Raw genomic sequence first — 22,049 nt, forward strand, 5'->3', positions numbered from 1 at the left:
CTGACATTCATTTCTTAAAGTAATGATGGCCACTCGTTTTTCTTTACTTAGCTGCTTTTTTCTTGCCATAATACAAATTCTAACAGTCTATTCAGTAGGACTATCAGCTGTGTATCCACCTGACTTCTGCACAACACAACTGATGGTCCCAACCCCATTTATAAGGCAAGAAGTCCCACTTATTAAACCTGACAGGGCACACCTGTGAAGTGAAAACCATTTCCGGTGACTACCTCTTGAAGCTCATCAAGAGAATGCCAAGAGTGTGCAAAGCAGTCATCAAAGCAAAAGATGGCTACTTTGAAGAACCTAGAATATAAGACATATTTTCAGTTGTTTCACACCTTTTTGTTAAGTATATAATTCCACATGTGTTAATTCATAGTTTTGATGCCTTCAGTGTGAATGTACAATTTTCAAAGTCATGAAAATACAGAAAAATCTTTAAATGAGAAGGTGTGTCCAAACTTTTTGTCTGTAATGTATGTACACAGTGACTCCACCAGCAGAATAGTGAGAGCAGCTCTGGGGTATAATACAGGATGTAACTCAGGATCAGTACAGGATCAGTAATGTAATGTATGTACACAGTGACTCCACCAGCTGAATAGTGAGTGCAGCTCTGGAGTATATAATACAGGATGTAACTCAGGATCAGTGCAGGATAAATGATATAATGTATGTACACAGTGACTGCACCAGCAGAATAGTGAGTGCAGCTCTGGGGTATAATACAGGATGTAACTCAGGATCAGTAATGTAATGTATGTACACAGTGACTCCACCAGCAGAATAGTGAGTGCAGCTCTGGGGTATAATACAGGATGTAACTCAGGATCAGTGCAGGATAAATGATATAATGTATGTACACAGTGACTGCACCAGCAGAATAGTGAGTGCAGCTCTGGGGTATAATACAGGAGGTAAGTAAGGATAAGTAATGTGTGTAGAGAATCACTACACTTTTCATGAAAACATCTCAACAAGAGGAACGTCAGTGGTAAATGTTTAGGTAGTGGCCACAAGGTTCTTGGGAACTGTCCGGCCGTGCAGTGACTTGTACTCTGTGTGTAGCACTATTCTCCGGTGATGGCAGATGCCTCTTTCTCTACATAGACTAGTGCACTGTGCTGTGTAATGTTGTGCGTCTTGTTTTTCTTTACATTCCTGTCAGTTTGTGGGTGTACGAATACAGATCCGACCGAGGATTAACTCATCCACCAACTCTATACCCACAAATCTATGTCAGAACTGTAGACGCTGCGTGTGCCTCTGTCTCTGGGTGGCGACGCCTCTGTCTGTGGGTTGCGACGCCTCTGTCTCTGGATGGCGACGCCTCTGTCTGTGGGTGGCGACGCCTCTGTCTGTGGGTGGCGACGCCTCTGACTCTGGGTGGCCGATGCCTCTGGGTGGGTGGCGACGCCTCTGTCTGTGGGTGGCGACGCCTCTGTCTGTGGGTGGTGACGCCTCTGGGTGGGTTGCGACGCCTCTGTCTCTGGATGGCGACGCCTCTGTCTGTGGGTGGCAACTCCTGTGTCTGTGGGTGGCGACTCCTGTGTCTGTGGGTGGCGACTCCTGTGTCTGTGGGTGGCGACTCCTGTGTCTGTGGGTGGCGACGCCTCTGTCTGTGGTTGGCGACGCCTCTGTCTGTGGGTGGCCGATGCCTCTGGGTGGGTGGCGACGCCTCTGTCTCTGGGTGGCGACGCCTCTGTCTGTGGGTGGCCGATGCCTCTGGGTGGGTGGCGACGCCTCTGTCTCTGGGTGGCGACGCCTCTATCTCTGGGTGGCGACGCCTCTGTCTCTGGGTGGCGATGCCTCTGAGGGGGAATCACTAATTCGATGAAACCTACTGGAGCTTACAGCGAGATGGTATCACAGATCTGTACATCGTGGTGCTTGGTTGGGACGGTCCATGAGACCTGAGGTTGGGCCACAACAGGCCGCTTTTCTCTACCGGATGTAGACACTAATGACGCCAGTGACAGGAAGCAATGATTTTATAAACAGCCTATTATACACTCAAGTCTGTAAATGCCCCTTAATGGATGTCTCAGGACGCACAGGTAGCTCTCTGAGCTCAATTTTATTGTTGGATTCTTTGGAGGGGAGCACTTATTTTTCCATGATTTCTTAGTAGTTTTGAGGCTTTGTCTGAAGTATTGAAGAGTAGGAAGCCAGACAGGGGTCACATACTTTATGCTGACACTCTACTTGAGGTACCACAGCCCTTATCTCTGTCCACTTGAAGTATGACATGGAGTTACACCCTCCGGCCCAGGATAAGCTTTTGAACTCTTTGGTTCCCATCTCTCTGCTATCTGTGTGTTGAAGGTATTGATGCGGGCAGGTCATTGGAGTGACAGCGCGGTGAGTGTGAGGAGAAGCACAGTCCGCTCCTCCAGGAAAACTGTTTATAAAGTTCATAAACAAACACTTAGAGCCGGCTCCGACCTAACATCTCACCCCTAATCAAAGCGGAGACCGGGCACCCCCTCCTTGTATAATGTGTCCAGCATGAGGCAACCTCTCACCCCTAATCAAAGCGGAGACTGGGCACCCCCCTCGTTATATTGTGTCCAACATGAGGGAACCTCTCATCCCTAATCAAAGCAGAGTCCGGGCACCCCCCCCCCCCCCCTCATCGGTTTAATGTGTCCAACGTGAGAGAACCTCACTCCTAATCAAAGCGGAGACTGGGCCCCCCCTCCTGGCATAAAGTGTCCGACATGAGGGAACCTCACACCTCTAATCAAAGCGGAGACCGGGCACCCCCCCTCCTGGCATAAAGTGTTCAACATGAGGCAACCTCTCACCCCTAATCAAAGCGGAGACCTGGCAGCCCCCCTCAGTATATTGTGTCCAACATGAGGAAACCTCTCACCCCTAATCAAAGCAGAGTCTGGGCACCCCCCATCGGTTTAATGTGTCCAACGTGAGAGAACCTCACTCCTAATCAAAGCAGAGACTGGGCACCCCCTCCTGGCATAAAGTGTCCGACATGAGGGAACCTCACACCTCTAATCAAAGTGGAGACCAGGCACCCCCTCCTGGTATAATGTGTCCAACATGAGGGAACCTCTCGCTCCTAGTCAAAGCGGAGATCGGGCAACCCCCTGGTATAATGTGTCTGATACGAGGGAACCTCTCACCCCCTGATTAAAGCAGAGACTGGGCACACACCATGGTATAATATGTCCGACTTGAGGGAACCTCTCATCCCCTAATCAAAGCGGAGAATGGACAGCTCCCTCTCCCCCCCCTCCCCGGTATAATGTGTCCCACCTAAGGACACCTCTCACCCCCTAATTAAAGTGGAGACCGAGCACCACCCTCCTGCCAGTATAATGTGTCTGATATGAGGGAACCTCTTGCCCTGTAATAAAAGAAGAGACTGGGCACCCCCTGCTATAATATGTCTTACATGAGGGAACCTCTCAACCCCTAAGTGCACCCCCCCTGATATAATGTATCCGACAGGCGGGAACTGCATAGATCGGTGCACTTTCTTGGTATAACGTGTCCGACTGGTGGGAACCGCAGAAACCGGGCGTTCCCCTGGTATAATATGTCTGATATGAAGGAACCTCTCACCCACTAATCATGAGACTGTGCACCCCCGATATTATGTGTTCGAATTAAGGTAGCATCTCACCCAATAACTAAAGCATAGACCAGGCACACTTTAATATTATATGTATTGTGTCTCACTTGGGGAATATCTCGCCCAATAACCAAAGCAGAGACTGGGCACCGCCCTGGTATAATGTGTCCGACAAGGGAGAACCTGTGGCCAGACCACTCTTCTGCCTTGTGGTGTCCTACAAGAGGATTCCCTCACCCTGGATGGTCTCCTCTTCTGCTGGGTCCAGTAAGCTAAAAGCCCTCATCCCAGCTATTCTTCCCATACTGTGTCCTACAAGAGGGAACCCCTGACCCTGGCACTCTACTGCAATGAAGTGTCTTGTGTCTCATTTAAAAAAAAATCCCTCCCACCCTGGTGGCTCTACAGTCATACTGTGACCCTCAAGAGGGAACTCCTTACCCCTGCTGTTCCATCTTTTTACAGTATCCAACACGTAACCCCTCACCACCTGCAATCCTGTAGGAGCTCAGGTGGTTAATATGCCACAGAGCATGTAACATGACTGACTTCAGGGTGATGCCAAATTGATATCTGTTTCCAATGGCAACTAGCAGTACTTTGAATACAGCTCTGGATGTGAATAAGAGAGACATAATTCCAAATATTTACAAAATAGTAAAGTTATTCAAGGTTTTATATAGATCAAAACTTTTTCTTAATTTTTGCTGAGGACAAGCTCACAATGTGTGAATCAGTCATGTGTAATATACTGTTACTTGTACACTTGGGTCCTCTCTAGTCCGGCGTCTTCCATCCACTACAATCAGCTTTATGAATGGACGTGCGCAGATTGCTGTTCTTAGCATATCGCCAAGTCTCTCAGTTCCGGAAGGGAAGCCCCCAATTAACACTTACAGCTGGTCCTAATTATCGCCAGCATGCCTTATTGAGTAACTAGTCCTGTGTGCGGCTTTTACCTTTCTTCCTAGAGTCAGATTTCTCTATTTTCTGTTCTTCCTTGCCGGAGACGATCCATAGACTATGGCGGGCGGGTGAGGCCGTGCCCCGTGAAATAACACCTCTGTGTAAATAAGCGCCAATCTGGACCTGGAAGTGTCACATTAGAGAGGTTAATTAGGCCTGTGACACTCTGATAGGGAGCATATTAAAGGTACCAATCAATGGCCTATTCCTCACTCGGCCAGACAAATCCAATATGTGCTCGTTCCCAATTAACTAGATTCCATCGGAGGAGAAGAGCCGGCTTATAACACGTCTTCTTTATCTTAATAGCATCCAGTGTCGGAGAATAACTCAGATTACTTTACTAGAATCGAGTTCGGAGCCCAGACAGTCGTCCGGTTCTGTTATCTGCTCCTCGGAGAAGCCGGATCTTCCTTGTGGATCGGTGTAGTGTTGAGTATAGAGCTGTCGGTCACTCCTGGAGGTGAAGGAAAGCTATCTGTAATGTGGGAGAAGAGCAGAAATGGGGAGATGTTTATTCTGGTTTATATAAGGAATACCTGAATGTGCTGCCGGTGGTGTACCATTATTATTAAAATAGGTATGGATATACGTCACACATAGAGCTTTATCAAACAGATTGCTGTGGTATGAAGGAAACAAGACGGAGCGCCACAAGGATAATGGTAACAGCCCAGGGTGATTATGCTCACAGTTACCCTTACCCTGGTGGTGTTGCATCTTCTTTCCTTCATACCACAGCAATCTGTCTGATGAAGGTCTCTGTTTGAGGCTGAAACGTTACTTTAATTTGGGATTACAATTGCTAAATAAATCTCACATTCAATTTACAAGAGTGCTAGATTTTATTTTTACTCATATTATCAGAATATGTGGCCTGTGGAGTACCTGTATTATCAGAATGTGTCCTGTGGAGTACCTGTATTATCAGAATATGTGGCCTGTGGAGTACCTGTATTATCAGAATATGTGGCCTGTGGAGTACCTGTGTTATCAGAATATGTGGCCTGTGGAGTACCTGTATTATCAGAATATGTGGCCTGTGGAGTACCTGTAGTATCAGAATATGAGGCCTGTGGTGTACTTGTATTATCAGAATATGTGGCCTGTGGTGTACCTTTATTATCAGAATATGAGGTCTGTGGAGTACCTGTATTATCAGAATATGTGGCCTGTGGAGTACCTGTATTATCAGAATATGTGGCCTGTGGTGTACCTTTATTATCGGAATATGAGGCCTGTGGAGTACCTGTACTATCAGAATATGAGGCCTGTGGAGTACCTGTATTATCAGAATATGTGGCCTGTGGAGTACCTGTATTATCAGAATATGTGGCCTGTGGACTACCTGTATTATCAGAATATGTGGCCTGTGGTGTACCTGTATTATCAGAATGTGTCCTGTGGAGTACCTGTATTATCAGAATATGTGGCCTGTGGAGTACCTGTGTTATCAGAATATGAGGCCTGTGGTGTACCTGTATTATCAGAATATGTGTCCTGTGGAGTACCTGTATTATCAGAATATGTGGCCTGTGGAGTACCTGTGTTATCAGAATATGTGGCCTGTGGAGTACCTGTACTATCGGAATATGAGGCCTGTGGAGTACCTGTGTTATCAGAATATGTGGCCTGTGGAGTACCTGTGTTATCAGAATATGTGGCCTGTGGAGTACCTGTATTATCAGAATATGTGGCCTGTGGAGTACCTGTAGTATCAGAATATGAGGCCTGTGGTGTACTTGTATTATCAGAATATGTGGCCTGTGGTGTACCTTTATTATCAGAATATGAGGTCTGTGGAGTACCTGTATTATCAGAATATGTGGCCTGTGGAGTACCTGTATTATCAGAATATGTGGCCTGTGGTGTACCTTTATTATCGGAATATGAGGCCTGTGGAGTACCTGTACTATCAGAATATGAGGCCTGTGGAGTACCTGTATTATCAGAATATGTGGCCTGTGGAGTACCTGTATTATCAGAATATGTGGCCTGTGGACTACCTGTATTATCAGAATATGTGGCCTGTGGACTACCTGTATTATCAGAATATGTGGCCTGTGGAGTACCTGTATTATCAGAATATGAGGCCTGTGGAGTACCTGTATTATCAGAATATGTGGCCTGTGGAGTACCTGTATTATCAGAATATGTGGCCTGTGGAGTACCTGTATTATCAGAATATGTGGCCTGTGGACTACCTGTATTATCAGAATATGTGGCCTGTGGACTACCAGTACTATCAGAATATGAGGCCTGTGGTGTACCTGTATTATCAGAATATGTGGCCTGTGGACTACCTGTATTATCAGAATATGTGGCCTGTGGTGTACCTTTATTATCAGAATATGTGGCCTGTGGAGTACCTGTACTATCAGAATATGAGGCCTGTGGTGTACCTGTACTATCAGAATATGAGGCCTGTGGTGTACCTGTATTATCAGAATATGTGGCCTGTGGAGTACCTGTACTATCAGAATATGAGGCCTGTGGTGTACCTGTACTATCGGAATATGTGGCCTGTGGTGTACCTGTACTATCGGAATATGTGGCCTGTGGTGTACCTGTACTATCGGAATATGAGGCCTGTGGACTACCTGTACTATCGGAATATGAGGCCTGTGGACTACCTGTACTATCGGAATATGAGGCCTGTGGACTACCTGTACTATCGGAATATGAGGCCTGTGGACTACCTGTACTATCGGAATATGTGGCCTGTGGAGTACCTGTACTATCGGAATATGAGGCCTGTGGACTACCTGTACTGTCGGAATATGTGGCCTGTGGAGTACCTGTACTATCGGAATATGAGGCCTGTGGTGTACCTGTACTATCGGAATATGAGGCCTGTGGTGTACCTGTACTATCGGAATATGAGGCCTGTGGTGTACCTGTACTATCGGAATATGAGGCCTGTGGTGTACCTGTACTATCGGAATATGAGGCCTGTGGACTACCTGTACTATCGGATATGAGGCCTGTGGAGTACCTGTACTATCGGAATATGAGGCCTGTGGACTACCTGTACTATCGGAATATGAGGCCTGTGGAGTACCTGTACTATCAGAATATGAGGCCTGTGGAGTACCTGTATTATCAGAACATGAAGCCCACCTTGTATTGCGGTATACATTATGTATGTCCCCGTACTCCGCATTGCAGGCGTCGTTCTCATTTACGTACAGTGAGACACGTGTAGCCAGCCAGGACATGAAATCTCCTTTATGGCAAGCCATCCTCACTTAACCCCTTGATGTGGAGGTTTTGCAGTGTAATTAGTACTTTGTGTTTGTCTTTTATGTGCCTGAGCTCAGGCAGGTTGGAGTCCTTTCATTTACTGCTGTGTTGGTGAGGCGGAGGGTGTAATGAGGGCTGCGGAGCTGTTACCTTTATGTTCTGATATGTGACCGTCCCTGGGATGGCTGCGCACGGTACAGGGCCACAGGGTTCAAAGCACAACTTTGTTCTTTTATATTGAGACATGGATGGATGATTGAAGTATCTCACTTTGTACCTATGCGTTATATGGGCTGCACTTTTCTATGTTCTCAGAGTTTCATTGTATTCACAAGTCGTTCCTCCAGAATGAAAAATATTCATCAGGTGACACCCGGTGCCCTCCCTGATCAGCTGTTATCCCCTCGTGTGCCGGCCGGATGTAAACCGTTTACGGCACGAATTCCTTACACTCTAGTGGTCATTCCCAGGTACTGCAGCTCATCTCCTATTGAAGTGTATGGGATCAGAGCTTCAGTACCTGAGGACGGCCACTACATCGTACGGAGCTGTGCTCTTCCATGCCATACACTGATGATGACAGCTGATCTGTGGGGAAGCCAGTATAGGACCCCAATACTGACCTATCCTAAGGGTGAATTTTCAATATAAAAGTACCGGAAAACCTACACTGTGGGGAGAACACACCTTGCATGTCCTGTGGAAAGATATGAAAAGGGTTGTGCAGGGTGAACACTTTATATCCAAGCGTTATCTCATGTGACACCCAGTCCCATTTTCTGATGACATGCCCAATAATTTCAGCCTGCGTTTTTTTTATCCTCCTCCTGATTTTTCATCGATCGGGGTCTTATACCAATCCTCCTGTGTTTTTTTTCCCCTGATTGGAGTCTTATACTAATTCTCCTGTGATTTTTCCTGATCAGGGTCTTATACCAATCCTCCTGTGATTTTTACCTGACCAGAGACTTATACCAATCCTCCTGTGATTTTTCCCTGATCCAGTTCTTATACCAATCCTCCTGTGATTTTTCCCTGATTGGAATCTTATACCAATCCTCCTGTGATTTTTCCCTGATTGGAATCTTATACCAATCCTCCTGTGATTTTTCCTGATCAGGGTCTTATACCAATCCTCCTGTGATTTTTCACTGACCAGAGACTTATACCAATCCTCCTGTGATTTTTTTTCCCTGATCAGGGTCTTATACCAATCCTCCTGTGATTTTTTTCCCTGATCAGGGTCTTATACCAATCCTCCTGTGATTTTTTCCCTGATCAGGGTCTTATACCAATCCTCCTGTGATTTTTTTCCCTGATCAGGGTCTTATACCAATCCTCCTGTGATTTTTCCTGATCACGGTCTTATACCAATCCTCCTGTGATTTTTACCTGACCAGAGACTTATACCAATCCTCCTGTGATTTTTCCCTGATCCAGTTCTTATACCAATCCTCCTGTGATTTTTCCCTGATCCAGTTCTTATACCAATCCTCCTGTGATTTTTACCTGACCAGAGACTTATATCAATCCTCCTGTGATTTTTTTCCCTGATCAGGGTCTTATACCAATCCTCCTGTGATTTTTTTCCCTGATCAGGGTCTTATACCAATCCTCCTGTGATTTTTACCTGACCAGAGACTTATACCAATCCTCCTGTGATTTTTCCCTGATCCAGTTCTTATACCAATCCTCCTGTGATTTTTTTCCCTGATCAGGGTCTTATACCAATCCTCCTGTGATTTTTTTTTCCCTGATCAGGGTCTTATACCAATCCTCCTGTGATTTTTCCCTGATCGGGTTCTTAAGTCAATCCTCCTGTGATTTTTCCCTGATCGGGTTCTTATGTCAATCCTCCTGTGATTTTTCCCTGATCGGGGTCTTATACCAATCCTCCTGTGATTTTTCCCTGATCGGGGTCTTATACCAATCCTCCTGTGATTTTTCCCTGATCGGGGTCTTATACCAATATTCCTGTGATTTTTACCTGATCGGGGTCTTATGTCAATCCTCCTGTGATTTGTACCTGATCGGGGTCTTATGTCAATCCTCCTGTGATTTTTCCCTGATCGGAGTATTCGGTGGCGCAGTGGTTAGCATTGCAGCCTTGCAGCGCTGGGGTCCTGGGTTCAATCCTACCAAGGACAACATCTGCAAGGAGTTTGTATGTTCTCCCCGTGTTTGCGTGGGTTTCCTCCGGGTTCTCCGGTTTCCTCCCACACTCCAAAGACATACTGATAGGGAATCTAGATTGTGAGCCCCGATGGAGACAGCAACGATAATGTATGTAAAGCGCTGCGGAATATGTTAGCGCTATATAAAAATAAAGATTATTTATTATTGTACCAATCCTCCTGTGATCAGGGTCTTGTTCCAATCCTCCTGTGATTTTTCCCTGATCGGGGTCTTAAACCAATGAACGGGTCATCATAAGTGAGTGTGAGCACAGCTGTTCACAGTACATGTGTGGTGCAAACAGGCAGCAGAAGCACTACTCAAAGCGCATGTGCACTAAGTACATGACGTGATTTGTGATAGCGGATGCATTGGGGAATGGCCCGAGCTTGGCAATTCATGTGTATGATGTGATAGGGCATGTCGCTGGAATAGGAGACCAATCGTCATTGAGGCCTTGGGACCGAGAATAGTCTCTGCAATGAGAAAACACATAGAGATCCAGACTTCTTCGATTCCCGCACCTGTCAGCAGTTTCCTTCTATTATCTACATTGTGCACGTTGTGGTCGGTCTTGTTAATTGCCAATGAGACAGCAGCATCCTCTGATTATCGGAAAGTTTCGTTCCTATTGTAGATATAAATATTGAGCCTTAATTTGCAGAAAGTGAGCATAAAGTGGCCGCTACGTGACATCTGTCTGCCTGCGCCCAGCGTCGTCTTTTCCATGCAGTTCTGGATTTACACGGGGCGGCGATTGTTCCCAATCACTGCCTAATGTAAACCTGCTCAACGATCAAAGGACAAACCAGAGAAGATCAACAATCACTCCATAAATGTGAATGAGAGTCCATGTCCTCGATGGCTCCCATATCAGTAGATGAATATGCTGAGTGCAGGGCAGGGGATGATCATGCAGTGGCACAGGATGATAATGCAGTGGCACAGGACGTGCTCTGCCTATTTGCTCACATATTTGTTTGATTCGGGAAAAAAAGTGTCAGAAATTAGGAAGCAGAGAGCTCCTCATGTGCAGGTGCAGCAGGTTTTCGTGCTATTTTCTCACTCCTGTCAACAGATGAATTCCTCTTGTTCTGTGTGAATACCATACACAATCTTTCCGTTGAGTTATTTTAAGGATATTTGCAGACAAAAGTGTCCATTGCTGAATAGCCAAACTCACAAACCCGTCTACCGGTCATGTCACTGTTCCCACCCTGCTCAGTCCTGTACAGATGTTGTAGAGACAGAAGATGACCGGTGCTTTGCTGCAGCTTTCCTGGAGTCTATGCTGGATAATAATCTGAATGCAGCCTAGAAATTGACCGAATGATTGCTCTCCTGAACTGGAAATACACGGCCGTGTTGCACCTCCGCCGTCTTGCACCTCCGCCGTCTTGCACCTCCGCCGTCTTGCACCTCCGCCGTCTTGCACCTCCGCCGTCTTCCATCAAAGTCGTCCAGCGTTTGAAACTGACCAAGTGTGACATTTGCTTAAAATCTGTACGTTCTCCCCATGTTTGCGTGGTTTTCCTCCGTGTGCTTCGATTTCCGTCCACACTCCAAATACTTACCGATAGGTTAATGTGGGATTTAGATTGTGCGCTCCAAAGAGGACGGGAAATGGGGTAAGCGATGACCGGTCTTGGGAGTGGAGTGTGCCATTTTTTTTCAACTTGGGGCTCTTCCAGTGACAATCTATGGTTGCTATAATCAGGTGCTCCTATTACTTCCATAGGCTTCAGTAAATCTGTCTGATATTTGGTCGCTCCACCCCATTTGGTGAACACTTTACTCATTCTTTTTCCAAAGTAGCTGTCAAAGGTCACAAATTTTAGATCCAGTATGGCTCATTGTGAAATTTGTGGTCTTTCTGTGCCGAAAAAATAACCTAAATCTGTTCATATATTGTGTCTCCCCCCATCTCCCCCGTGTTTGTCATCTCCATTCATACACACAGCTGTTCTCTAAGTTTTGCTGGTTGGCAATGGAAAAGGATGACTTTTTAGCTCCACCCTGTTGTCACTCACGCCCAGATTTTTCTTAGTAAGGCCGCATGCATGCAGTAGAGTCTGTACAGGGATATAACAGAGTCTCTAATGTGGATCTTCTTCTTATTATCCAATTTTTTCCAAGTTCACATACAGTAAGTGTATAAAAAAAATCACATGGTCAATGTACGAGGTCAAATACAGTGTCCTGGGTTAATGGCAATATTTCCTTATGGGATTCAAGATACGTTTGTGTGAACTTAGCCTGAAAGTGACAGGTCTTAAAGAGCACCTGTCGAAAAACGTTTACTACTGAAGCTTAGCAGAATGGCTGTATAGGTCTTAGGACAGCAATGAAAATGATTCCTGTCTGTGCTGATAAATCAATGTAAATTAGCCTGGAAGCGCATTGGGGGAATGTCAGAGTACTTGGCTCATGGACACACCCCCAATGCACTTCCAGGCTAATTTGCACTGGTTTATTGGATTATGACAAGACAGGTATCATTTTTATCATTTTCATTCTTCTTCTACAGCCATAACACGACTTTCAGGAGTAAAATAATCCTGGCCGGTTCCCTTTAGGGTCCCATACACATTAGTCAGCCAACGCCAATGGACGGGTTGACCATCTGATGTCCATGGGGGGCCTCCTGACCCTTCTCCGACAGATTATGTCAAGCTCATGAAATTTCAATGTCCGATCCATTTTCAGGGGTGATAAGCAGCTGACTGAGGAGTCTGTAGGCAGCTTTCTTCCCCGTATGAAAACACATAAACACTCGGTTGAGCTACATCCATGTGACTGAGGTAGCTAAGTCCTTTATATGGACCGCTTTACTCCTGCTTCTTCTGGGGACCTCCTGACCATGTTGCATGAATCCCCGGGTTAGTCACCAGCCCCTATGGCTCAGTATTAGAGCGGTAGGTGTGCACTGCTGTGTACCGCTTTGTCAGTGTGAGACCAGTGGTTGCTTCATGCTGTCAGCACTGCGCGGCTGGTGGAGCACGTCCACTTCATAGAGAACATACTTACGGAGGAGCCTTGTGATGGCCAATAACCCACCAATCATAGCAGCAGCACATGGCTCCCGTGTGCCCCGGGAGTGTCTGAACCCTTGGTGGGAGCTCCTGTCATCCCCGTTTGTCATCACTGCCCTTGTTCTCTGCGTGTTTGTGTACCTTCGCCTCTTTTTCATGTCGTCTGATCATGTTCAGCCACTCGCAGTGTGTAGGATTAGGCAGCGTCATTAGGAGGCAATGCAGCGTGCGACCACCACACAGGGATGTGCTGACTAAATGGCGTTGCGGTTTATTTTGCGCCTTTGTGTCCCGTGCACCTGTGAAATGTATTGTGCAAATATTTTCAGAGGTGACACTTCACAGTGACAGTGCATGAACCGGAAAAAAATCTGTTCTCCAGCCATCATTACTTCTACATCACTCATGGTCCTTTTGTGTTTCTCTTGCAGTTTTTCGAGGTGCCGTTCGATTCGAACATGAACAGGACAAAGAGCCGCCCTCTTGTACGAGGACAGATCAGGTAAGACTGCTGCACCTGCCTTTGTAATATGACGCCCTCGCCATTGTACCTTTGTGAGCGTTTCTCCATAAGCAAACACTGCACCGTGAAAGCAACGCAACTGGAGAGGAGAGAAAGCAATGCAGCTGCAGAGGAGCACCGCAGCTGGAGAGGAGAGAAAGCACCGCAGCTGGAGAGGAGAGAAAGCACCGCAGCTGGAGAGGAGAGAAAGCACCGCAGCTGGAGAGGAGAGAAAGCACCGCAGCTGGAGAGGAGAGAAAGCACCGCAGCTGGAGAGGAGAGAAAGCCCCGCAGCTGGAGAGGAGAGAAAGCCCCGCAGCTGGAGAGGAGAGGAAGCCCCGCAGCTGGAGAGGAGAGAAAGCCCCGCAGCTGGAGAGGAGAGGAAGCCCCGCAGCTGGAGAGGAGAGGAAGCCCCGCAGCTGGAGAGGAGAGGAAGCCCCGCAGCTGGAGAGGAGAGGAAGCCCCGCAGCTGGAGAGGAGAGGAAGCCCCGCAGCTGGAGAGGGGAGAAGTGCCCCTTACATTATCAGAAATCAGATGTAAGGTGATGATCGGTCTATCCAGAGTCACCTGATCAAAGCGAGCGCCGATCTAAGCAGTTTAATTCCTTAGCAGCCACAGTGCCCGCAGCATCTAAACGGTCTTCCACCCCATCACAGCAGTTCATAGAAGAGTGGTAATAATATGACAATACACTGACTTTATAAAAAAAATATAAAAAAACCAATATTTTTTAAGGAATATTGAAAAAAACTGCACGTCACGGTAAAAGGGAAAAACTTAAAAAGTGCATTTCTGGCTTTTCTTTTTTTTATTTTATCAGAATGATTCCTCTTAAGAATGGAAAAGCGATTAAAAAGTCATATGTACCCTGAAATAATGTCAATAAGAAAACTACAGTACAGCTAGTTCCTAAAAAAAAAAAAAAATATTGCTCTCACTATATGGTGACTCAGACTGATTTTTTGTTTTTAAAGTAGTAGAACAAAAAAAATAAAAGCTATATAAATTTGATATCACTGTGACCTTACTGATCTGCAGGAAATTGTTACTGGAAGTTGAATGCCAAAAAAAAAAACACCCCAAAACATGGCTTAATTGCTGGGTTGCAGTAAGTTAAATGGTGCCCTTAAAACATACCAATTGTCCACCAACAAATTGCATGTGCGCACTTCGGACTTCCCATACATGATTTTACTTATGGGTGCAATAGAGGGGTGGCGAGGAGGAGCATCTTGGGCGCAGTAGAGTGGTGTCGAGGAGGAGGCAGCAGGGGGGCAATAGAGGGGTGTCAAAGAGGAGCAGCAAGGGCGCAATAGAGGGCTGGCAAGGAGGGGCAGCAAGGGCGAAATAGAGGTGTGGTGAGGAGGGGCAATAGAGGGCTGGCAAGGAGGGGCAGCTGGGGCGCAATAGAGGTGTGGTGAGGAGGGGCAGCAGGGGGGCAATAGAGGGCTGGCAAGGAGGGGCAGCTGGGGCGCAATAGAGGTGTGGTGAGGAGGGGCAGCAGGGGCGCAATAGAGGGCTGGCAAGGAGGGGCAGCAGGGGCGAAATAGAGGTGTGGCGAGGAGGGGCAGCAGGGGGGCAATAGAGGGCTGGCAAGGAGGAGCAGCTGGAGCGCAATAGAGGTGTGGTGAGGAGGGGCAGCAGGGGTGCAATAGAGGTGTGGCGAGGAGGGGCAGCAGGGGTGCAATAGAGGGGTGGTGAGGATGTAAAAAAAACTCTTAAATGGAAACCCTGATAATGTGTTTCCTCATTCTGAAGGGAGTTTGACTACAATATTGTGCGCCCCTGAAACAACACCCTTTTCAAATAGTCCGGACGTTTGGGGTTAACTTTCCAAATCTGGGAGTATTGGGGGCAGCGCACCTGTATGAGGAGGGATAAAGCTTTCTTCTGACCTCCGCTGCTGTAGGACTCATATTTCCTTATTTACCGAGAGGACCTGGACATTCCCGACCCCGGCACACCGGCCAGTAAAAGCACTCGGGACTGGAACTGGCAACGGGGTGGAAAGTTACTGGCAAGTACAGGGGGATGGCTGCCACAGATCCTGGGTGGTCGGCTCTGCAGTAATAATCTGCTCGGTGGTAATAATGACTGTAGATATAGAGGAGGATATTATATTATCAGGCTGTCATTGTATGGACCAGACACCACTGGGAGGGAAGAATATCTTTAAGACTTTTCGTTACACAATCATTAACAGAGATTTTCATTTTCAGTATCTCTGCTTGCTGTCTGACCACGTGAAATTCGTGTTTATATCGAAGGTCGCCAACCCTTGTCACAGCTGCCCGACTCGTGCTGGGGGGATAAGATGACCTGAATTTTCCAGTTTACACACAGCAAGCAGTGATCTTAAAGATGGTGGGCAATTTAACCACAGAGAATGTAAGAAAGTTTCAGAACTTTTTATTATTTAAAGATTAAACTTTTATTTTTTCTGCATACACTTTTATGGTATTTCCCATTTGTAACGATGGTTTCAAAACTGACTTACCGAAGAGGAATGAGCTCACGGACAGTCTGTACACCGGTCACACCACTCTCCAGGTTCATTTTGCTAATCGGCGGGGTCTCGGACCCTGGTCCGTCCCCAATCCAAACTTCTGACTTGTCACTACCAATAGGTGCGGTAGCCATGCAACTAATGAGGGTGTACATTGTGCAGCCTGCGGCTCATCGTTGTACAATCTCCATAAGCTTTCCCATTAATGAGACTCTTGTAATTAATTTCCTATCGTCTGTTAGCCCCTCCCATTGCGACCACAATCAGGGCTTATTTCCCAGGGGTTCTTCTCCTTATACTGGTGCTATGAGGATGTGACATGACACCCTGATATTAACAATTAAAAAAACACAATCTGGTTCCATTACTGGGTATACGAGGCGTGCGGTGCTCATTGTCGCCATGTTCTGGTAATTAGCTGCAGGGATCATTTACAATAAGCGCGCGAGTTACCCGCAGACCCCGGGGCCGTTGCATTTTTCCAATCATTTTCAGAGGAGGTGAAGGAGAAAATGGGTGCATGTAGGATTAGTGCTGCTCCTCCAGGCTACTTCCTGCATACAGGTTGCATGCTCCAGCGGCCGCAACTTGTAGTAATTAAGAGGACGTTATTAGAAATCTCATCAAGGAAAGAATCGTCTCCAGTCACCTGCTTCATTTTGGTAAACTGATATCATGGACGGACAATGGGGATGAGCCTGCAAAAGATCTGGGTGGATCTGGGTATGGTGCTCCTGCAGGCTGTGCATCTTCTCACGGTGTTCTTGCAGGCCATGTGTCTGGTCACGGTGCTCCTGCCGGCCGTGCTTCTGGGCACGGTGCTCCTGCCGGCCGTGCGTCTGGGCACGGTGCTCCTGCCGGCCGTGCGTCTGGTCACGGTGCTCCTGCCGGCCGTGCGTCTGGTCACGGTGCTCCTGCCGGCCGTGCGTCTGGTCACGGTGCTCCTGCCGGCCGTGCGTCTGGTCACGGTGCTCCTGCCGGCCGTGCGTCTGGTCACGGTGCTCCTGCCGGCCGTGCGTCTGGTCACGGTGCTCCTGCCGGCCGTGCGTCTGGTCACGGTGCTCCTGCCGGCCGTGCGTCTGGTCACGGTGCTCCTGCCGGCCGTGCGTCTGGTCACGGTGCTCCTGCCGGCCGTGCGTCTGGTCACGGTGCTCCTGCCGGCCGTGCGTCTGGTCACGGTGCTCCTGCCGGCCGTGCGTCTGGTCACGGTGCTCCTGCCGGCCGTGCGTCTGGTCACGGTGCTCCTGCCGGCCGTGCGTCTGGTCACGGTGCTCCTGCCGGCCGTGCGTCTGGGCACGGTGCTCCTGCCGGCCGTGCGTCTGGGCACGGTGCTCCTGCCGGCCGTGCGTCTGGGCACGGTGCTCCTGCCGGCCGTGCGTCTGGCCACGGTGCTCCTGCCGGCCGTGCGTCTGGCCACGGTCCCCTGCCGGCCGTGCGTCTGGCCACGGTGCTCCTGCCGGCCGTGCGTCTGGCCACGGTGCTCCTGCCGGCCGTGCGTCTGGCCACGGTGCTCCTGCCGGCCGTGCGTCTGGCCACGGTGCTCCTGCCGGCCGTGCGTCTGGCCACGGTGCTCCTGCCGGCCGTGCGTCTGGCCACGGTGCTCCTGCCGGCCGTGCGTCTGGCCACGGTGCTCCTGCCGGCCGTGCGTCTGGCCACGGTGCTCCTGCCGGCCGTGCGTCTGGCCACGGTGCTCCTGCCGGCCGTGCGTCTGGCCACGGTGCTCCTGCCGGCCGTGCGTCTGGCCACGGTGCTCCTGCCGGCCGTGCGTCTGGCCACGGTGCTCCTGCCGGCCGTGCGTCTGGCCACGGTGCTCCTGCCGGCCGTGCGTCTGGCCACGGTGCTCCTGCCGGCCGTGCGTCTGGCCACGGTGCTCCTGCCGGCCGTGCGTCTGGCCACGGTGCTCCTGCCGGCCGTGCGTCTGGCCACGGTGCTCCTGCCGGCCGTGCGTCTGGCCACGGTGCTCCTGCCGGCCGTGCGTCTGGCCACGGTGCTCCTGCCGGCCGTGCGTCTGGCCACGGTGCTCCTGCCGGCCGTGCGTCTGGCCACGGTGCTCCTGCCGGCCGTGCGTCTGGCCACGGTGCTCCTGCCGGCCGTGCGTCTGGCCACGGTGCTCCTGCCGGCCGTGCGTCTGGCCACGGTGCTCCTGCCGGCCGTGCGTCTGGCCACGGTGCTCCTGCCGGCCGTGCGTCTGGCCACGGTGCTCCTGCCGGCCGTGCGTCTGGCCACGGTGCTCCTGCCGGCCGTGCGTCTGGCCACGGTGCTCCTGCCGGCCGTGCGTCTGGCCACGGTGCTCCTGCCGGCCGTGCGTCTGGCCACGGTGCTCCTGCCGGCCGTGCGTCTGGCCACGGTGCTCCTGCCGGCCGTGCGTCTGGCCACGGTGCTCCTGCCGGCCGTGCGTCCGGGCACGGTGCTCCTGCCGGCCGTGCGTCCGGGCACGGTGCTCCTGCCGGCCGTGCGTCCGGGCACGGTGCTCCTGCCGGCCGTGCGTCCGGGCACGGTGCTCCTGCCGGCCGTGCGTCCGGGCACGGTGCTCCTGCCGGCCGTGCGTCCGGGCACGGTGCTCCTGCCGGCCGTGCGTCCGGGCACGGTGCTCCTGCCGGCCGTGCGTCCGGGCACGGTGCTCCTGCCGGCCGTGCGTCCGGGCACGGTGCTCCTGCCGGCCGTGCGTCCGGGCACGGTGCTCCTGCCGGCCGTGCGTCCGGGCACGGTGCTCCTGCCGGCCGTGCGTCCGGGCACGGTGCTCCTGCCGGCCGTGCGTCCGGGCACGGTGCTCCTGCCGGCCGTGCGTCCGGGCACGGAGCTCCTGCCGGCCGTGCGTCCGGGCACGGAGCTCCTGCCGGCCGTGCGTCCGGGCACGGAGCTCCTGCCGGCCGTGCGTCCGGGCACGGAGCTCCTGCCGGCCGTGCGTCCGGGCACGGAGCTCCTGCCGGCCGTGCGTCCGGTCACGGTGCTCCTGCCGGCCGTGCGTCCGGTCACGGTGCTCCTGCCGGCCGTGCGTCCGGTCACGGTGCTCCTGCCGGCCGTGCGTCCGGTCACGGTGCTCCTGCCGGCCGTGCGTCCGGTCACGGTGCTCCTGCCGGCCGTGCTCCTGCAGGCCGTGCATCTGGGCACTGTGTTATAGGCCATTTGTCTGAGGTTGGTGCTCCTGCAGGCCGTGCGTCTGGTCACGGAGCTCCTGCAGGCCGTGCGTCTGGTCACGGAGCTCCTGCAGGCCGTGCGTCTGGTCACGGAGCTCCTGCAGGCCGTGCGTCTGGGCACGGAGCTCCTGCAGGCCGTGCGTCTGGGCACGGTGCTCCTGCAGGCCGTGCGTCTGGGCACTGTGTTATAGGCCATTTGTCTGAGCTTGGTGCTCCTGCAGGCCGTGCGTCTGGTCACGGAGCTCCTGCAGGCCGTGCGTCTGGTCACGGAGCTCCTGCAGGCCGTGCGTCTGGTCACGGTGCTCCTGCAGGCCGTGCGTCTGGTCACGGTGCTCCTGCAGGCCGTGCGTCTGGGCACGGTGCTCCTGCAGGCCGTGCGTCTGGGCACTGTGTTATAGGCCATTTGTCTGAGCTCGGTGCTCCTGCTCTGCACAAGTCTGGCCATTGAGACTCATCATCCTTCTGGATCATTGCATTTTGCCTTCTCTCCGATAGTTAGACCCTCCACATCCATCTTCCCATGTGTTTGGGCATCGAGCTTAGACAATATGCAATATTCGCCGGCCACCCACCATAGATTTGCAGCAAGTGATCCTTAAACAGGAATTCATCTTTCAATTTTGGAAATTCTTATCTTTTCCCCTCTGATTTCTGCAGTTCACAGTCACGTAGGTCAGAAAGCCGACGTGGGGTCGTGACACTGGCAGGGTCAGTCCTATCTCCTGCTGACAGTCCCCCACATCCCACCCAATTGTGTTATTCTCTGTATGAGTTCTCCATCCATCACCTCGCTTGTTGACCGCTCATGGAAAGTTCTACAGCGTCCATTAGATGAGGGCGCAGGTGCAGATTGGTCACGACAGGGAAAGATGGTCTTAGTGGGGCCTGATTATACATGTCACAGTGTATGGGGGCGCCCTGACAATCCCAATCTCCGTTTTGAATTGGAGCTTTAGCTTTGTTCATCCTGATCTACCTAGTTCCTGAATCACCAGATTAGTAGGGGAATGAGAGCCTGATCGTTCAGACCCCAGGGATGGAGGACTTTTGAGAATTATACCATTTTCTTTGCATTCTTCCCCCATGACGTGACGGGTCAGGGGTCTTTTAAATTTCAGTTTCACTGCAACTCATTTCTGCTGACTGAAAGCTAATAATAAATGCCCTGTTTTCCCAGCGAAATATATATTTCTGACAGGTCACCTTTCACTCGCCGTATATTGAAGTTGGCTGAAGATTATACGAGTAGAGTGCGGAAAGCGGCCGGGGCATAAAATAAGAGCAGCCTCCATATATTTTCTTTGTGACACGCTGTATACCTGGGAGAGTGGGCCTCTAAATGTCAAGGCTTTCCGAAAGGCGGCTGAGAGAAGCGTCAGCGTCGTCAGGCAGTCAACTCGCTGCGGGGGTCTGTCCTGGTGGCATTGTGCATGGTGCAAAGGGAGCAAGGTGCACATAGGCTGTGCCGTCGAGCCTTTGGGGGGCGCTCTGTCATGTCATCAAGGCGTGAGGCTCCTAGTGCTGTACCCTCAGTTGTATCTCGTTTGTTATCATTAATTACAATGATGTTGGTTGCCCCTTATCCTGCAGGACAGGGTGCGATCTGTAGCTGGGTCCCGGGGTCTCTGTAGCACACCTCACAGTGGGATATAAGGGTCTCCGTGATCTGTAGCTGGGTCCCAAGGTCTCTGAAGCACATCTCACAGTGGGATATAAGGGTCTCTGCCATCTGTAGCTGGGTCCCAAGGTCTCTGTAGCACATCTCACAGTGGGATATAAGGGTCTCCGCGATCTGTAGTTGGGTCCCAAGGTCTCTGAAGCACATCTCACAGTGGGATATAAGGGTCTCTGCCATCTGTAGTTGGGTTCCAAGGTCTCTGTACCATATCTCCCATTGGGATATAAGGGTCTCTGCGATCTGTAGCTGGGTCCCAGGGTCTCGGCAGCACATCTCACAGTAGGATATGACAGTGTCTGCGATCTATAGCTGGGTCCTGAGTCTCGGCAGCACATCTCACAGTAGGATATAGCGGTGTCTGAAATCTGTAGCTGGGTCCCGAGTCTCGGCAGCACGTCTCACAATAGGATATAAGGGTCCCCGGGTTATGTAGCTAGGTCCCGGGATCTCTGCAGCACATCTCACAGTAGGATATAAAGATCTCTGCGATATGTAGCTGGGTTCCGGGGTCTTGGCAGCACATCTTACAATAGGATATAAGAGTCTCCATGATCTGTAGCTGGGGCACGAGGTCCCTGCAGCACATCTTACAGTAGGATATAAGGGTCTCTGTCCTCTGTAGCTGGGTCCCGGAGACTCTGCAGCACATCTCACAATGGGGGATATAAGGGTCTCTGCGCTCTGTAGCTTGGTCCCGGAGACTCTGCAGCACATCTCACAATGGGGGATATAAGGGTCTCTGCTCTCTGTAGCTGGATCCCGGAGACTCTGCAGCACATCTATTGCAGAATAGTACTGCGCCTATGGACAAGAATATGACTACTATAATACTGCCCCCTATGTGCCAGAATATTATTACTATAATACTGCCCCCTATGTACAAGAATATAACTACTATAATACTGCCCCCTATGTACAAGAATCTAACTACTATAATACTGCCCTGTGTACAAGAATATAACTACTATAATGCTGCTCCTATGTACAAGAATATAACTACTATAATACTGCCCCCTATGTACAAGAATATATCTACTATAATACTGCTCCTATGTACAAGAATATAACTACTATACTACTGCCCCTATGTACAAGAATATAACTACTATAATACTGCTCCTATGTACGAGAATATAACTACTATAATACTGCCCCTATGTACAAGAATATAACTACTATAATACTGCCCCCTATGTACAAGAATATAA

At 50.4% G+C, this 22,049-nt stretch overlaps 1 protein-coding gene across 1 annotated transcript in view; it reads left to right on the forward strand.

Moving 5' to 3' along the window:
• COX10 (cytochrome c oxidase assembly factor heme A:farnesyltransferase COX10) overlaps positions 1–22,049 on the forward strand; it is a 101,024-nt gene that overhangs the window by 61,134 nt on the left and 17,841 nt on the right. Inside the window, exon 5 of the mRNA XM_073682427.1 lies at positions 13,449–13,519. Coding sequence (XP_073538528.1) covers positions 13,449–13,519 — 71 coding nt within the window. The remainder of the gene's footprint in view (positions 1–13,448; positions 13,520–22,049) is intronic.

The sequence above is a fragment of the Phyllobates terribilis genome, unplaced genomic scaffold (assembly GCF_046119375.1).
Source record: "Phyllobates terribilis strain yellow unplaced genomic scaffold, ASM4611937v1 Scaffold_5__5_contigs__length_657084704, whole genome shotgun sequence".
NCBI lineage: Eukaryota > Metazoa > Chordata > Amphibia > Anura > Dendrobatidae > Phyllobates > Phyllobates terribilis.